This window comes from Gymnogyps californianus, chromosome 11, assembly GCF_018139145.2.
Source record: "Gymnogyps californianus isolate 813 chromosome 11, ASM1813914v2, whole genome shotgun sequence".
NCBI lineage: Eukaryota > Metazoa > Chordata > Aves > Accipitriformes > Cathartidae > Gymnogyps > Gymnogyps californianus.
In genome coordinates, this window is record NC_059481.1 from 10,562,468 (window position 1) to 10,579,914 (window position 17,447).

General features: G+C 40.2%; 1 protein-coding gene across 1 annotated transcript in view; it reads left to right on the top strand.

Annotated features, from left to right (window-relative positions):
* The window catches only part of MYO5A (myosin VA), a 105,257-nt gene that overhangs the window by 46,451 nt on the left and 41,359 nt on the right, over positions 1–17,447 (top strand). The window contains exons 6-14 of the mRNA XM_050903006.1: positions 2,300–2,443; positions 3,536–3,617; positions 5,124–5,231; positions 5,726–5,832; positions 8,360–8,625; positions 9,196–9,277; positions 11,821–11,961; positions 12,752–12,877; positions 15,113–15,196. Of these exons, the coding sequence (XP_050758963.1) occupies positions 2,300–2,443; positions 3,536–3,617; positions 5,124–5,231; positions 5,726–5,832; positions 8,360–8,625; positions 9,196–9,277; positions 11,821–11,961; positions 12,752–12,877; positions 15,113–15,196 (1,140 nt within the window). The remainder of the gene's footprint in view (positions 1–2,299; positions 2,444–3,535; positions 3,618–5,123; positions 5,232–5,725; positions 5,833–8,359; positions 8,626–9,195; positions 9,278–11,820; positions 11,962–12,751; positions 12,878–15,112; positions 15,197–17,447) is intronic.

Here is a 17,447-nt window from a genome sequence, read left to right on the forward strand (position 1 = left end):
TTTTTTATCTGCTAAAAAACAATGGTGGTGCTTTATTTTTATTTTCTAGGGATAACAACAATTTCATGAACCTGGGTGTATCTAAAATTTCAATTATTTTAAACATTGTTGTAAGTGGGTGAAAGTTATTGTTTTAACTTCAAACACTTGAACTTTAAATAAGCTTTAGAGTGAGTGTTGTGAAATCTGGTGTTGAGACAGACTCTAGGATAGCAAAATTAATGTTTTGAATTCCTCAGTTGGTAAATCAGCGGAAACAAAAATTAACCCATGTAGATTAGGAAGAAAATGAGTAATTCATTTTAGAAACAGGAAACTCCTCATTTGCTAAGTTGATTGTAAAATCTTAGGAGCAGAAGGTAATTTTATTTTTTAATTTCTGTTTGGACAACCTAAACATCAGCATTTTATGAGCCACCATCATTAGTGTCAGAATTTCACATCATTTTTGCCTACTAAATACTCTGTAATATCAAGTGACCACTATACATTTCTAGCAAATATTTGAGTAATTAGTTTTCTAGTCAATAACTATATACAGTTTTCCTATTGCAAATGTAGAAGTTGTCAAGTCTTAAAACACATCTTTATATGTAATTTCCTGCCTCTTATTCTTTGTTACCCGTTACAGCTATGCGAATTGTACAGCTTAGTATGTACTCTGATAAGCAATCTTATAATACCAAAGACTTTCTTAACTGTTTTTGTAATACCTTTCAAAGTAATAATTGGTTTCTGAAAATATTGTAATATTATATTGCTACCACCACCACCACCAAAATATGTCACAGTAGCAATAATTTTAAAACAGAAGACATGCAGTTTGAGTACATTCAGTTTGAATGAATTCAGTATTTCTTAGAACTGCAGAGATGCAATTTGTTCTTACATCCTTTATAGCAACTGTTCATCTGATAGCCACTTTGACATCTGCTCGGTCAGGTGTGTGTGCTGCTGCTGCTGTAATGGGGTTTCTGAAAGTCTAATCCCCGCTTTCCGTGCTGTACCCGGCTAGCCCTTACCGATTCACTGGCCTTTTGTTTACAGATTTGGAATACCGATACTCAGCATTGCTATTTGCTCTCATTTGTTTTTCCCAAGTTTTATTCAGTACAGAGTTCCTATGGATGGCTACGTGAACTAGGAAACTAGGACATAGATACAACTCTGTGTTCTTTAGTTATGGTGCACTTCAGAGTTAGGTACTTGATAACATACACACAGTGGCGTATGATAAAAGGCAGTGTGCTGTTATCTGAATTACTCCAAATGCCGTTCCTTTTGATACAGAGATATCTTTAGGATTTTTTTTGGAAGGTGAATTGCTATATGATGTCTAAAACACGATCTAATTGAGAAGAGAAAATGCTTTTCTTTGAAGTTCAGCATGTTGTGATTTGCATGCCTTGAATTCTGATATATCCAGCTGGTACCTGTTGCGGGTTGAATCCTAACGCTGATGAGGTAAGGCAGAGGTGCACCAAGACCGTTTAGGAACCACAGTCATCATTTGCCCTGGGCATCCGAAGACCACATACTGTAGAGGAAACACATTAAATATTGTTTATTGTGTATGAAGCGGTATTGAATTAATCTAAGAAAGTTAGGCACGTAGGGCAGCATTGAAGACTGTCTCTGAGTCAGTAACCAAGCTGCTATGGAAGGGATCCAGTTTCAGGCAAATGACATGAGTCTGTACATGTTAAGTTTTAGATTATATTTAGGCACACAGTAAATATTTTATAATGATATGTTTGCAGAAGTAGTTTGGAAATATTGTTGATTATAGAGTAATCATGATAATAATGAACTGTTACCCAGACAGAACATAGGGGCTGTTTGCTGGACTGTGGGTTTATGATAGGTAGACTTACAGAGGCTGCAAGTACTATACATATATCTGTACACATACATATATGAATATATACAATGTGAAATAATTGTTATAGTTTTATTAAGTCCTTAGACAAAATCTGGGTATATGTGAGCATTCTTTTAGACTCTTTAATTCCTTTTAAAAGACTTCAGAGAGCAATAAAGGATTTTGTAGCTGGAAAATTAGACTATGTGGAAGTGAAATCATTGCTAGGAAGATCGGCTCCCGATCTTGTGTTAATGAAATAACCATATTTTGATGTAACCTGCTGACCGGGCCGAGATTGTTCTTTATTGAATTCTTGATTATTTTGAAACCAGGAGAAAATTAATGTTGTTAAGTATTTATGAGCCATGTAGATGATTAAATAGAGTCGATAATCTCTAAAAGCTGTTTAACCTTTACAATATTCCCTTTTTTCAGTCTATTGGAAATGCCAAAACTACGAGGAATGACAACAGCAGTCGCTTTGGGAAATATATTGAAATTGGTTTTGATAAGAGGTATCGAATCATTGGTGCTAACATGAGAACTTACCTCTTGGAAAAATCAAGAGTGGTGTTTCAGGTAATACTGATGCAGTCTTCTTATTGTATATTTGTGTGACTATGCTAAAAAAAAAAAAGCTATTGCTTGCTGATATTAGGTATCTCTCCTAAGAGATGGCTGTAATAGTGTATTTTTAATGTAGCACGTGGGGAGGGGGGAGAAAAGGAAAACCAAGTCAGCCCTTCATTATATGAATTATTCGTAGCTGTAAAATGTGTATTAAAAAGCCTGTGTATTTAAACATGAACTACTTTCAGTGCACTACTAGATATGATTTTGTGCTTACCATAGTATTATAGAACAGGGGCTTCAAAACCTGGCAGAAACTACTCATGTGCAAGAAGAGCTCTCTGTTGTGGTTTGTAAAGCTGCCATCTTAGCTCACTTTCTTGTTAAAACCCACTGCCATCGCAATAATTACGAATGAGTCTTAATTGCCATTATTTAGGCAAATGAGAATATGTAATTTCATCTTTCTTGAACTCTCTTCATTTTTGTATTTCATACTTGGACCGATCCACAACCTTTTTGTCTCCCACACTTCATCTTTACCTAACTTATAGTCTACAGCTCAGTAAAAACGGACTTATCCTTGACTGCCTGCCAAAAGGTATATAAAACGAAATTTAGAGCGCTTAAGTTCAGAATTATGGTGTTGGTCATGAGTCATAACCTTCTGAGCTGTGATTGTCCTTCATTTTAAAATTCCAGCTTTGCCTTGGCAAGAAAGATACTCCCTTCACCAGCTTACTATAAATGCTGCGGCGAATGGTATTAGTTATTTTTGGAAAAAGAAGAGCTTTTAAGAATGATCATTTCACCCACCCATAGAATCCTGATGTATATTTAATAGTAATCCACAGTTCTGAAAAGTGAAATCATACATTTTTTTGAAATGAAAATGTCTGCATGCTTCTTGCTGTTGAAACTGGATTAAATTAATCAAGAAGGAAATGATAGATGCTGATTTATCTTTCCTTTTTCCATGTGGCTTCTATGCTCTTAATGTAATGCTAGAGAAAGCATTAAATATAGTAATTCTTTTCTACTCATTGATGTTTCTGGCACTTGTTAAGTTGTGAAAAATAATCAATTCCTTTCTTTTTAAAGGCAGAAGAGGAGAGAAATTACCACATCTTTTACCAACTTTGTGCCTCTGCAGCATTACCTGAGTTTAAAACTCTACGATTAGGTATGAAATTCACATTCATTGTGTTGTGCAATTGTAGGTACAAAGCAGCATCTCTGAGCTTTTTGATCCATAGAACCAAAAGAAGAATTGCTGGCTTTTAAATTCTAAACTTTCAAACCTTCAAATACTAAAATATATTGAAAATAACTAAAATGGCAGATCTCAGACTTTCTGTTCTTTAGATAGAACGAAAGTAACAGATTTGTTTATTCAGCATACTCTAATACACTGCAGTTGTAATCACTAGGACTTACTATGTCCTGGATTCCAGAGTAGCTTTCCAGTGGCAAGTGTGACATTCTCTTCTCTTGGTCCTTTAAAACCTTTTTTCCATGGCTTCAGCTACTAGAGAATTTCACCATTTCTGGCATAAGCACCTGAAAAGCTTATTTTGCATCTGCATACTTTCACTTGGGCTGTTACCAACAATTACTTTACCATCTCTGCTAACCTGGTGATCACAAAACTGATAAGTGAAATTTTTTATTTTTCAAATTAAAGTGTTGATAACGGAAAGCTTTCTCATTTAACAGGAACTGGTACTTTGTAAAAGAAAGGCATGATGATGACCTTGAGACAGGCAATCACCTCATCATTTTTAAAATACAATATAAATTTCAGTGCTTCTTGTATATATTTAAAAGTTAGCTTCATAGTGGGAAAACCGCACAGCCTGTCAGTGCTGATTTCTGAAATATCGTTCTGGTTTTGAAGTGTTTCTCTGCTCTTCTGCACTATCCTGGCACATTTAGGATTCACATCTGCTGACACAGGAAAGAAAGGAACTGATGTAATTATAACTAAAGAAGCCATTTAGCAGACTCCTCTTTCAGCATTCTTGAAACCTTAGCAGATCAGAAGAAAAGGAGTCTGTTACTGCAGCTGGAAGCATGGCCACTGAAACCATAGGAATTTACACAGTACCCAGGAGAGCTACTGCTCTCCCAGTGAAGCCCAGTGCTGTCCCCAGAGTGGTGTGAAGCTATCAGTTCTCCAACCATGACTTCTCAGCCAGAACGGATCACAGATACTCATAAGACTAAACCAGACCATAAATTAGAAACAAGAAGAAAATGGGGAAAATAGAATTTTTAAAATATCCTGATGCAATAAGAGCATAATAATATCTGCCACATAATTCCAAAGTGCTGCTGCTGTCAACTCTGCACCTACCTTACACCTGGGTGGTTGGCTCAGACTTGGAGAATAATTGCTTCCAAAGTGATAATTCCACAGGTGTGGAAGTCTGAACCAAGGTTAGGTAGAGACTATGCTTGAGGGCCTATTGTAGGAACCAGGTAGCTTAAGAATACTTATTTGCACTGTTAGATCTTGAAAAAATTTTTCTCCAGAATAAGTGGGTCCTATGAGCCAGAAGGCAAAAATATACTGACATATTTCAAGTCATGGATTCTGCCAAGAGCAACTTAATCATTACACAGCTTTACAGATGTGCTGTGAATTTCTGCATCAGTGTGTGTAAAAGATTTGTTTTTTCTCTTACAGGGAATGCAAATTACTTTCACTATACAAAGCAAGGTGGAAGCCCTGTGATTGATGGTGTCAATGATGCTAAGGAAATGGTAAACACCAGGCAGGCCTGCACTTTGCTAGGTAATTTGTAAAACAGTCATATCCCAAATCCAATGTACTAGCAAGTGTTTTCTATGTTGTTTGTGTATGTTTTCTTCATACTCTGTTGTGTTTAAAAACAGGAGAGTTTGATAAACTTTGGGACTGAGATACTTTTATTGCATTAAGAAGGTATTTAAATTGCAGTGGAATCACATAGCTAGTGTAGGAGGAGCATGCATTATATGAACATAAATGGTGGATTCCCTTGGTGTAGCATATACAGTGTTGGAGGTCACTGACAAAGCACTTTGAAACAGCAAATTAAATAGTTCATTTTAATGGATTTTTTTTTTGCATCTGGTTGTAAAATGTTTTTAATAGAAGTGGAGCCAAGCAGTACTGTCAAATGCCAAAGTCTCTGAAAAAAACATGCAGCGGTCACTGTTTTTCTCTTAATAAAACTTTTCATCAGCTGCAGCTTGTGGTTCTTTATTTCTCTCTCCATTCAAAACATTTTATTCATAATTTTTCAGGAATTAGTGATTCCTACCAGATGGGAATTTTTCGAATCCTTGCTGGCATCCTTCACTTGGGCAACGTGGAGTTTGCATCTCGGGATTCTGACAGCTGCACTATTCCTGTGAGTAGTAGATGAGCTGAAGGGCATGGTTTCTACTCTGACAGTTCTGCCTTCTGCTTATTTGCAGGGACCCCTTCTGAAGAAGAGTAACAATATAAAAACGCAAGCAATGTGTTTATTTCTAATTTTTTAACATTTTCACAGTTCTTTTTGCAGATGGATTCAACTCTTCTCAGTTTAGAGGCTTTAGACAGTACTCTCTGTATTATAACAGTGGCTGCCTTAATTTCATTTCAAAACTGTAATTGATCTGTCCTAGAGAAGTATACCAGACAGGCTAGCTTTGAAGTCCTGGGCAGGTGTCTAGATCTAGATTCCTACATGAATACATTCCCTGCCTACAGTAAATACTTTGCAGGATGGTTTTTTTTTAATGTTAAATGCCAAAATGGCCTAAATAATTGCAAAGCAAATGCTTTGCAAAGTCCTCTGGGATGTCTAGACATAAGCATAGGATATACAGATCTGATTCGCGTGACTCATCTAAATGTTGTGGTTTTATCAGTCCTTTTTTACCTTTGTGGAGGTCAGCAATGAGGACTGCATAGTCTGATCTGAAAAAAAACTCCTCATGATGTGAGGACTAAGGCTTCTTACTGAAGTCCATGTTCTGGAGATGAGAAACAAAAAAGATCTGGCTTATCACTCTTCCTTGTATTGACAAGCGACCGGTTTCTCCTTTTGCCTTTCCTTGAATGTCTACTGCTGGACTACACAGCCTTCATCTTTCTCTCTCTTCAAATAGTAGCAACAGTTGCTGGGTTTTTTTCTCATTTTACTATCAGTCGCTTTCTCAAGAATCTGCAGTAGCAGTTTCTGGAGCTGAGACAACAGGTCCTTCATCGGGCCACAGATGATCAGTGTGCCTGGTCTGACACCATCTGTCCGTGGGATCTAATGGATAGCTGCTGTGAAACCACAGCAATAGTCTGGCTCTTTGGTGTGTCTTAAAAAGATTTTCACTACAAAGAAAGCATCATTTAATGATCACAGGTAGAAAGCTGATGAGCCCCAGGACATGATGAGCTAGCCTGTGTTGTAATGGGTATCTCCAATGCAGGAATCCCACTGAATGAGCTAGTACAAAGCTGCAAATTCCTGTGCAATCCTATCCTGACCTGGTCAACATCTAGCAGGCGGTGAATGTCTGCTCAATGGCATCTGCTACCTGAGCCGTGCTGTTCTCTGATAATAGCCATGTCATTGCAGAGCTCTGCAGACCGGTCTGCCTAGGAAGCGCTGGCATGGTGATACAATGGTGGTGCTTCAGGGAGCTCAGCAAAGGGCTCCGCATGGTGCTGTGTGAATGAATCAGTTTGTTTAATGTCAGCTTGAGTAACCCTAATGTGACACTCTTTTGTGCAATGTTCATTATTATTATTACTTTATTATTGTCTTCTGAGCCGCTTAAAGTGGCATGGCTAAACTGAAAGAAGACATGCTCAGTTAACTGCATTTTGGAGGTGTCACAGCACTGCCATGAGACCTGTATGCTGTAAGGACTGGAAGAAGCCCCAGAGAAGTCAGAAGGATGTGGAAATAGAAAGATAAAGCTGATGTACCCTGAAGCTACTGGGCATGTAGTAACAGTCCGCTGTAATCTGTCCTTGTCAAGATACTGCTTGTCAGCGTGCTGTTGAGCCACTGGGTGCAAAGTGAATGTGATGAGGAAGTAGTGTTAGGGGAGTTCCTTAGGAGGAAAGACCTGTCTGTCCTCCTTGAGTTCTAGCTATTGGTTTGCTTGTTAGTCACGAGGTGTAGTATCTTAACTCATTGAGTGGTAAGCGTACCATGTTTTTTATGCAGAAATCTTATATACCGATCTCAGTGTGCAAGCCTTGCTAGTTGATTTTACTTGGTTAAACAAAGGTCAATTTTTTCACTTGTGCAGTCCAATTTGAGAGTTAGAGAACATCACTTGTGTGCTCCAATCTCTTCATGTTTGTCTCCAGAGTTCACTGACAAAATATGGTGTTAAATACTGAGACCAGAGCACTAAAGCCCTTCCATACTTTTCTTTGTTCTTGTTGGGCTGTGATGCTGCATTGCCAATCACTCCCTGCCATGGATGTATGATGCGTGGTGCAGACGAGAGCACCACTCGGGAGCTGTAGTCCATTCTGTCCCCAGCACACAGCTGATGTCCTGTCCTCTGCATTTCTCTAGCTTCTTCACTCAAAACTGAGTTAGTTATAAGAATTCAAAATACCAAGTCCATCCCTGTGAAGCTAGGTGATTCATTTTTGTGAAGGTTGCGGGTTCCCTGTGTGGGGCTTTTTGGTGAACATAAGTATAGTAAAATGCCTTTAGGGAAACTGTGATTCACTAGTTTACTTCAGTGCTGTGAATGTGGTAAGTAGGTAGGGAACTTGTTACGTTTTGAAGGAGGAAGAGCTGAGGAAGCTGCTGTTGCTGCTTATTGTTGTGCTTATTGTTGGATCACTGCAGGCAGGTAGTTCTGATTGCGTGATTGCATGTATGCTATTGGTAATACTGTTTCAAGACCTAACAAGATTGTTTTTATCAGCCCAAGCATGAACCCCTCACCATCTTCTGCGACCTCATGGGTGTGGAGTATGAAGAGATGGCCCACTGGCTTTGCCATAGGAAACTCGCAACTGCCACTGAAACCTACATCAAGCCAATTTCTAAACTTCATGCCATCAATGCCAGAGATGCACTTGCCAAACATATCTATGCTAATCTCTTTAACTGGATTGTAGATCATGTGAACAAAGCCCTTCACGCTACTGTAAAACAGCATTCTTTCATTGGAGTGTTGGACATTTATGGGTGAGTCTTTTCATCAGAGATATGACACCTCTTACGTAATTATCTTACTGCAAAGCGTCTTTGTCTTTATCATGTAGCGCTGTGTGGATTACACAAAAAACACCTAACCCTTAGCAGCTGCTTATTCCAGCTGAAGGAAGTAGGTGTTTAGTTTTGACATGCTATCTAAGATCTTTGTCTTGACTTTCAGGTTTGACATTTATAGTGGGATTTCAGATTTTTACTATTGGTAGTTCCTTTATGTATTGCATTGGGGAAAGTTACAAGGGAATTGTCATCTCATGGTTCCTACAGGGTGGCACTTCTAGAGAGGACAAAGATAACTAACATGCTCTCCAGGAACATCAGTCCCTTCCCTGTGTTCCTGATCCCTACGTAAAGAGGGAGCATCACTGAATTGCCCATGTGCTGCAATTTGCCATTTCCCTCTGTGCTTCGTTGCTTGATTGTGGTTGTTTGTGCCTGGAATAATGCAATGAATTTGACTGGAGGGAGGGAATTTAAAATTATGGGGTCATTTAATCTGTTTTTTTCACTGCACTAGTAATTTTGAGTATCTGCATATTTTAGATTTGAGACATTCGAAATCAACAGCTTTGAACAGTTCTGTATCAACTATGCCAATGAAAAACTGCAGCAGCAGTTCAATATGGTAAGTAGGAAATGACTGGCATTTCCTCTTCCCTTTCCCCTCACCCAAGTCCATTCGGCTAATTGGGTCCCCAGTGGTTACGACGAATTCCTTCAGTCTATTAACCAGCTGTCCTGGCCGTGGGCTTTGGGGGATGGGGAAAGATCGACTATCTCCTAGAAATAGATTTTATGACTAACTGCTGCTCTGGGACTATTTGAAATTCCGATCACAGTAACAATTATAAGACAGAAGCAGTGCTTGGCAATTAAGACCCCAAGATTGCCTGTCAATGAGAGCACCGTGTGGATGAAGTTGGAGTTAGCTGTGTCTCCGTAACCTCCAATGAGAGCCTGTGCACAGGCAGCAGAGAGCAGGGCTTCGCGGCTGGAAATCTGCCACTCGTGCTTCTTCTCCTGGCATTATTGTTTGAGGGTTTTCAGCCTCATCCTGAAGTTGATAACTGACATGTGGCAAGAGGCGCCTCTTCCCCCTCCTCCAGAGAGATCACGATTTTCTCTCTCTCCTCAGCCTTAGTGATGTTTGTAATTATATATCTTACCTGCATAATGATGAGAAGTTATTTCTGCCAGGTCTGTTGCTAGGCTGTGCTGCAGTACAGGAATAGCTTTGAACTCTCTTTACGAGCATACCTCCATGGCAGTGTGTGCTCACAGGACCGGATCCCCCCACGCCGTTGTTCATCCCAGTGGCAGGGATGCATGTTGGGGAGTAAGCTGGGTGCTGGAGTGGAGGCTGGGCTTTCCAGCCCCAGAGTGCCCTTTCCATGCTGGTAGTGCCATGGCTGGCTTCAGCTCCATAAGCGGGATGTCATAACTGCTAAGCGCAAAGTATCTCAGAGTTTTCTCAGCTCTACAGCATAAATCTAGTCACTCTAAGAATTGTAGGGTTCGCTTCTTTAGTAAAGATTGCTGTCCCTGTGTTCCCTTCCCTCTCGCGCTGTTGCTGTAAGCACTCGTCTCACGAAGGACGAGGCGACGGGGCTTTTGTGTTGATGCCCTGCCAAGCTACCAAACCCAGCGCCGGTGGACATGGACCCATTGGGCTGCCGTACAGGTACACGGGGTGGAAGTTGCTTAAAATTAAAGCCCTGTGTGTGGTGGCAGCCAGCAAGCGTTCATGTGCCACCCGGGGCAGCCCAAGCCCAGCTGAAGGCAGGCCACTCCGGGGCTGCCTGGCTGCCACTCGTGTCTCCACAGCCTGCTCGGCCTCCCTGGCCACCCTTCCCCTGCCTGGCCACCCACAGCCCATAAGGAAGATCAGGTCTGAAGACATTTTTCACCATGTAATTGCTAATTCCTTTACCATGAAGAAATGGGTTTATGTTTTCTTTCAGGACTTAGGTTGGATATGACTCGCCAATAAAACACTACCACGGCTTTCCTGTCAGGAATTAACTCGGCGTAATGCAGCCATTAAGCGGCGGGGTGGGAATGGCTCCCGCGGGTGCCATTAAGGAGCGCTGCTTTGGAAAGGGTGGCGTTAAGCTAATGAAATAAAAGGGATAAACCGCTTTGTCAGGGTAGTTTTCTCCTGTCTGGCAGATGCGTGCCGGAGAGCTGCAAGGTGTTCGTGGGCTTGTGTGCTGAGCTCAGGGGGCAGCTGAGGCTTGTGTTTGTGGCGGCCCCCGAACCCTGCCCACAGCGCTGCTCTTTGCTGCTTGGTAGGATATGCTCTGAGTTCAGTTCTGCCTGCCAGAGCAGTTAGTATGCATTAAAATTTAAATGGGAGATAAAACATCATTTAAAATAACTGGAGTCAGCAGTCTTTTTGTTTTTAAAAAGAGTGCTTGTGCTATTAAGACCACAGTTTGCCTGTTTAATATCTTATTATCTTTTTTTCCTGAAGTTTTAATTTGTATCCTATGCACATTTCATTAAAGCTGTGCGGGTTTTCTGTGGTAATATTTTTGAATAAATATGCAACTACATTGTTATTGATCTTCGTACCAGATAAATCTTCCACAAAATTTTGCTTAAAGGATTTCTTGTGCTAATACTCCTAGAGTCATTCTTGCAGGTTTTTGCTGAAGAGTAAATTTTAATGCAATGCGTCATCTTAGAAAAAAATCAGCAGCCATTTAAGAGAAAATGGAGCTCTGTTCTTTTACAAGGAAACGCAAAAGTATTTATAGTGAAATTTTACTTGAAATAGAGCAGTATTCATAACTTCAAAATCATAAATGCATGGCACATCCTACTTTATAAGTTGCTGTTCCTGCACTTGAGGCTTTTTCTGGGTTTTATGTTGTTTTTATAAGAGAAAAGAGCTTATAGTAATTGTGGGACAATATAGCAAAAAGATAGGAAAAAACAGACCTTATTTGCAGAGAATATGGATGAGTGCTTTAATTTAGTCTGTTGTTTTTAGGCCAGGAAAAAAGGTTAATTTATTTTTCATACACTTGTTAAAAGGTTTATTCAGTTGAAGTAGTGTGTCACTTGACAGCCTGGATTAATGTGCCAAGATGAATTCAAGTGAGAGTTCGATATATTTGTTCTGCATTTTATTTCACAGAAAACTGTTTTGTTTTTGTCCTGTAGCATGTCTTTAAGCTGGAACAAGAAGAATATATGAAGGAACAAATACCATGGACCTTGATTGATTTCTATGACAATCAGCCTTGCATCAACCTCATAGAGGCCAAAATGGGAATTCTGGATCTGTTGGATGAGGAGTGCAAGGTGTGTGTTCAAGGGCTTTCACAGAGAAAGAGGTCATCAGCCGTCCTGCTTCTGGGGCCGCACGGGGAAAAGTCATCTGCATACAGCCATCATTTTGACACTCTGCTGTTGAAAGGATTTGGAGAACATACAAACAGAATTGGCAATTACAGGAGGAGAAAAAATGGTTTTAGTCATGCTTTTTTTTCCCCTCCTCTTCATCATGTATCTGTTTCTGGGTCTGTGATCAACCTTTGTTTTGACTCTGGCAACTTTCTCTTTCCCGAGTGTAGCAAGTGCAGTCTTTGGTCCTGTCAGATTTATCCAAATTGCCTCTCGTTTGGTGTCTCACCTTTTGTCTTTTATCTTAGTTTAATTTATGCCAAGCCATGTACAGGGGATGGCGTGTGGTGTCTACTTCAGTGGAAACCCAGCTTGGGGTTCTTGTGTATCACAAAGCATCACAAGAAATCTCTAATGGTGGTGGATGAGTTCTGACCCGCTGAGATGCTGCTCAGTCAGATAACATACCTCTTGGATCCCCGCCTTCAGGTGTGTGACACTGGAAGCGTTACTAGCGTCGTATGTGTCACATAGCAGCTGTACCTGCTGCTGGGCTGCGCCCAGTCCAGAGTGTTAGAAAAGCAAGTGCGTAGCTGGTTACTGGCTTCCTTGCTTATGGCAGTGCTGGAAATGCGAGGAGTTGGAGTTTGAAAGCAAACCACAGAGTGTTGTCCCACGTCTTCTTAGTTTCTTTTGCTGCTGAAAAGTTTTCAAGACGTTTTAAATGGCTGTGTGTTCTCTTCCATAGATGCCAAAAGGCTCAGACGATACTTGGGCCCAAAAACTATACAATACTCATTTGAATAAATGTGCCCTCTTTGAAAAACCACGTTTGTCAAATAAGGCTTTTATCATCAAGCACTTTGCTGACAAGGTAAGGACTTTTCCTCTGGTACCTCTTTCTGTGGCTGGTGTTGCTGAGTGTGTGCACGGGAGGGGATCCTGGAGTGAGCGGCTGTTGCAGGCAGCGACTGGGCAGCGGCATCCCTGGCTCTACTCAGCTTCTGGCAAAATGTGTGCCTGTCTGTACACCCGATCAGGAGAAGAAAGTTGACCTGGCAGCTCTGCAGAGCCAGGAACACAAGCGAGCTCCTGACTCCTGTCACATGCTGTAACCACTAACCATCCTTTTTCAAAATATGACAGCTTAGTATATTTGCAATTCACAGCATGATTGTATCAATTCCAGTTATGCTATAGAAATACACAAAATAGAAAATCATATCTCTCACTGTAGTTTTAGCTAAAGAGCAACAACAAAACTATGTTGGTTTTGCTGCCATCTTAACGTGTAAACAGGAAAGAGGCTAACACACCCTTGTTCTTATCACTGGAGCAGTGTGTACTGCTCCCATCCTCACCTCTGCTGGTTAGTGAACAGCTATTTCTAGGAAGCTGGACGAGGGGTATCTCAGTGGAGTGCATGCGTTGTTCACACATGCATCATCAAACTGAGCAACTCCTCAGGTTAAAATAAAATTAAAAAATTAAAAATCCTGTTTAAGATAAATGTCCTGTTAAACAAAGAAGCTGCCTCAGAATATTGTCAGCTTTGTCAAAAAAAGTTTGGAGAAGCTCTGGGATTCTTATCAGTAGGTCTGTACGTGCTGACATGGGGGGTTGGAGGCCTTTATTTGCCTCCACTTGATTTCTCCCAGGTTCTTGAATTTATGCGTAGAAGAGGCATCCTGTTCTTGTTGCGTCTAGTGTTACCTTAATGAAAGCAGCAGGAACATCTCTGTAACTGTTTAGATTCGTGAGTTCTGTTTTATTTGGTGGATGAGAGAACAAGAAGGATTTAATTAATATTTCATATACTGTTCATTAGGCTAGATGTTGATATTTGAAAACAAGGCTTTCCTATGCCTAGTCTGAGCAGTGAGGGCCAAGGAAAGCTGAAAGTAGCTCCAAGCGGGTATTGACAAAGCTCTGAGCTCTGATGCGCTGTCTGTGCTAAGCATTTTATGCTTTCCTGTGTGCTTACGTGCATGCATACAGACATCTTGAAGGAAAAAAAAAAAGCTGTAGCTGGCAGGTTAGTAACCTCTGTGCCTTGACGTTGTCTTCTCTGGGAGAAGGCAGAGATTCTGCTGCCCTCTCGTGGCATTGTCTCCCGCAGTAAGAACATTTATGGTACCTGAAGTAATGTTCAGAGCAGGCTTTCAGCTGTGGAGAGACCTTGGGGAGATCCTCTGCCTTCTTGCCCCCGAGGAATTTTTTGAAATGTGTTGCAGCTCGGGGTATAGTATCGTTGTGTAAGTAGTGATAAATGGCTGTACTGGAAGAGGGGCTGCTGATGGCTATCAGTCTGTCTGCTCTGAAAGGACAAAATTGCTATAAGGGTCTGCTCTTGTATTTTATAGTCTGCACTTCTGGTGGTACAAGATTAAAGAGTTAGTGTGAGACACTTCATGAGAGTTAGCATACTTACTTTAATTCATATTGAATTCTAAGGTATAGACTTTTGACAATAGTTTTTGGTTTCTGTTCAGCCTTGAGTTAGGACAGTGAAATAAATACTAGGTTTTTATCTGACGCTCTGGCTCTTCTTTGGTCCAGGAGACTCCGTGGCCCCATGATAGAAGATTGTTACGTATTGTCACAACATTCAGACTTTTTATTGCTTCTGGTAAAAATAGTCTTTCTGAGTACAAATGAGGCATTTTCATAATAAGCTGCAGGCAGATCTACTTATTGCCTCTCAGCTAATGAGATGAGATACTATGTTCTCAGTTGCATCTGGATTTCATACAATTTTGCAGCCCTGGTAACTTCAGTGAAGGAGATGCTCAACACACATTTTGATTCTTCACCTTTACTGTAACCATTCAATCGTGCTGTCTTACCACAAGCATCTCTCAGCAGTGAAATATATCTGGTATACTGCAGTAACAGTATTCATCTCTATATGTTTTCATGTTTTACGTTTTACTGGAAAATATTCTCTTTGAGGAAAATCTATATTTAACAAAGATGCACTTGGGAGCTGATATTTTCAACATCCACAAGAATTATCTGTTTCAAATGTGAATGTTATAGCTGGTGAATTCTATGCAAAATATTCTTATTAAATACTTCTAATAGTTTTTTGTCAATTGATTGTTTTCAGGTGGAATATCAATGTGAAGGCTTTTTGGAAAAGAATAAAGACACAGTTTATGAAGAACAAATTAAGGTCCTAAAATCAAGTAAGGTTAGTATAAGGATTATTTTTTTTTTCTTCTTTTGCAGTTATGAATCCTTGAATTAAGGGTCATATAAAATTTCTTATAAACCTAGGAAATATTTCTCCCTTAGTATCAGATCAACTGGAATTGAACATAGTTTGTGTTTTACTTGGCTATCTGTATGAATTTAGAAAGTCCTGTAGTCTAATTTTGCTCCATGTAAGATCAATCTATATTTAGCCAGTGATTTCACTGTTTGGGTTTTTTTCTCTTTTGGGTTTTGGTTTTTTCTTTTTTTTTTTTTTTTTTTTTTACTTTTCACAAAACTTTGCTATATTTTCTGTAAGGGCATCAAGGACTTCTAATATACTATAGTAGTATAAGAAGGCTTAACAGTTAAGCTCTTAATTTTGTAACCTGAAAACAGAAGCTCCTTGTTTATGGCCTGACAGTTGAGCGGAAACTTCTGGAGGAGAGACAAGTTCTGTTCCAGAAGCAAAATGAGAGAGGAATGAAATAGATAGACACTAAGAACACTAACCAGAATTTATGGAGTCTTGCCTTCTTGGTATCTATGAAAGAAAGATAACATCTAAATTGAAAAATACTGCAGGAAGCAATATTATAGAACAGGCCTTCAGTGGCATCGTCTGCTTTTTTTAATGGCAAAAATGCTAGTTGTGCCCCTCTGAAATGTAAAAGCAACTAACTTGACATTGCGCTGTGATGGCTGTTGGAAATTTGCTAGCTCTAATGGCCCAGGAAGCTGGGTATCAAGGACAGGCTATTTAAAATTATGCTATTCCATCAGGAAAACCAACATTTTTCTGTTTCTATTCTGAGCAGGTATATGAAGCCAAATGATTAAAACATGTAGTATAATGAAAAACCACAGCAGATTTTCCACTGAGAGAAGTGTTGAAGTGGTTTGAGTGAAGTCAGTTGCTGTGTGTGTGGGAGGCAGGTGGCATCCTCAGGGAGCTGGCAGGGACCAGCCGCCTGTGTAGCTCCGGCTCTGCCACGGCGCGGCAGTGCGCTGTGCAGGGTGGAGGTGCAGGGGTGCTCCGAGGGATGTAGTCCAGTGAGTAAGGGATGATGGGGAAATAGCTGCCATAAGAGCATGACAACAGCTCGGGCGGGCTCAGTAGGTTGAGTCAATTCAGTCTAAACACTAAGAAACAACATGGTTTTCCCCAATGGTAAATTTTACCAAAACCAATGTTTTTTTAAAAAAAAAAATTTCAACTGTGAAGAAAAGAGATTTTCAAAAGAAGAATGTTTCATTTTTGTTTTTCAGCAGGGCCTCTTTATTAGTAATTGTAGTGGGATTGCATTTCTGATTTTTTTTTTTTTGGTTGTTGTTGCTGTTTTCTGGGTTTGCTGTGCACATTCAACAGAAGGTAATTCTAAATTGAATGCATCATCTGTCACCCTGCCCATGCCCACTCTCACATACAGCTTGAATGCTTCTTTGCTTTCCAAAGTGCATGACACACTGCTCTTGGCAGGCACTGTAGTGTTTAGCTATTTATTTTGGCCTTCTCTGTAAATCCACCCACAGGACCTCTTTGAACTAGTTCAGTTTCCATGCATGTATCATGAAAGCAATACAACAGTCCTCAGCTTTTATGCTTGCTACTGGCATGTTGTTAAAATCTTCTATTGTGGTTCTGTATTGAAAGAAATGATCTGTAAGATTGTTAGCAGCATGTCTGTTAAGTCATCTGAAAAAATTACAGGGAAAAAATGCTTGCTTGCCTGTTTTCTGCCACGTGAATTATCTGCCCTTTGATCAGTGTTTTCCCTCTCTTTGAACACTCCTAGTGTTCTGTGAAACAAAGAATATCGGTAAGATACTAAAAACCAAAACCAAATGAAAACATGAATGCCCCCACAGCGTGGATCATCTCAGCAATGCTCTCCTGTTGTTGACCTCTGCTGCAGAAGGCCAAACATAGCTCCTTTCTTCTGCATGCAGTAACTGAGGCAGTGTCTATGAAAATGGCGCCTTTAAAATGCACTTGCCCATTTTTACAGGCAGATTTTCCCAGGGTTGAAAAAAGGGAATGAGACTTACGTACTGATAGCTTAGAAAAGCTCATCCATCTGCAATCCAGACACTGGGGACCCCCTTCCCACCCCTGGTGTGTGAGAGCATCAGGAGTTTCAGACAAAAAATACTGCATTCAAATAAGTTTCTGTATGGGATGAAAAGACTTGGCTCTGTAGCTCAGATGCCTGTGCATACCGACTCACTCCATCTGACCGCAGGCAGCT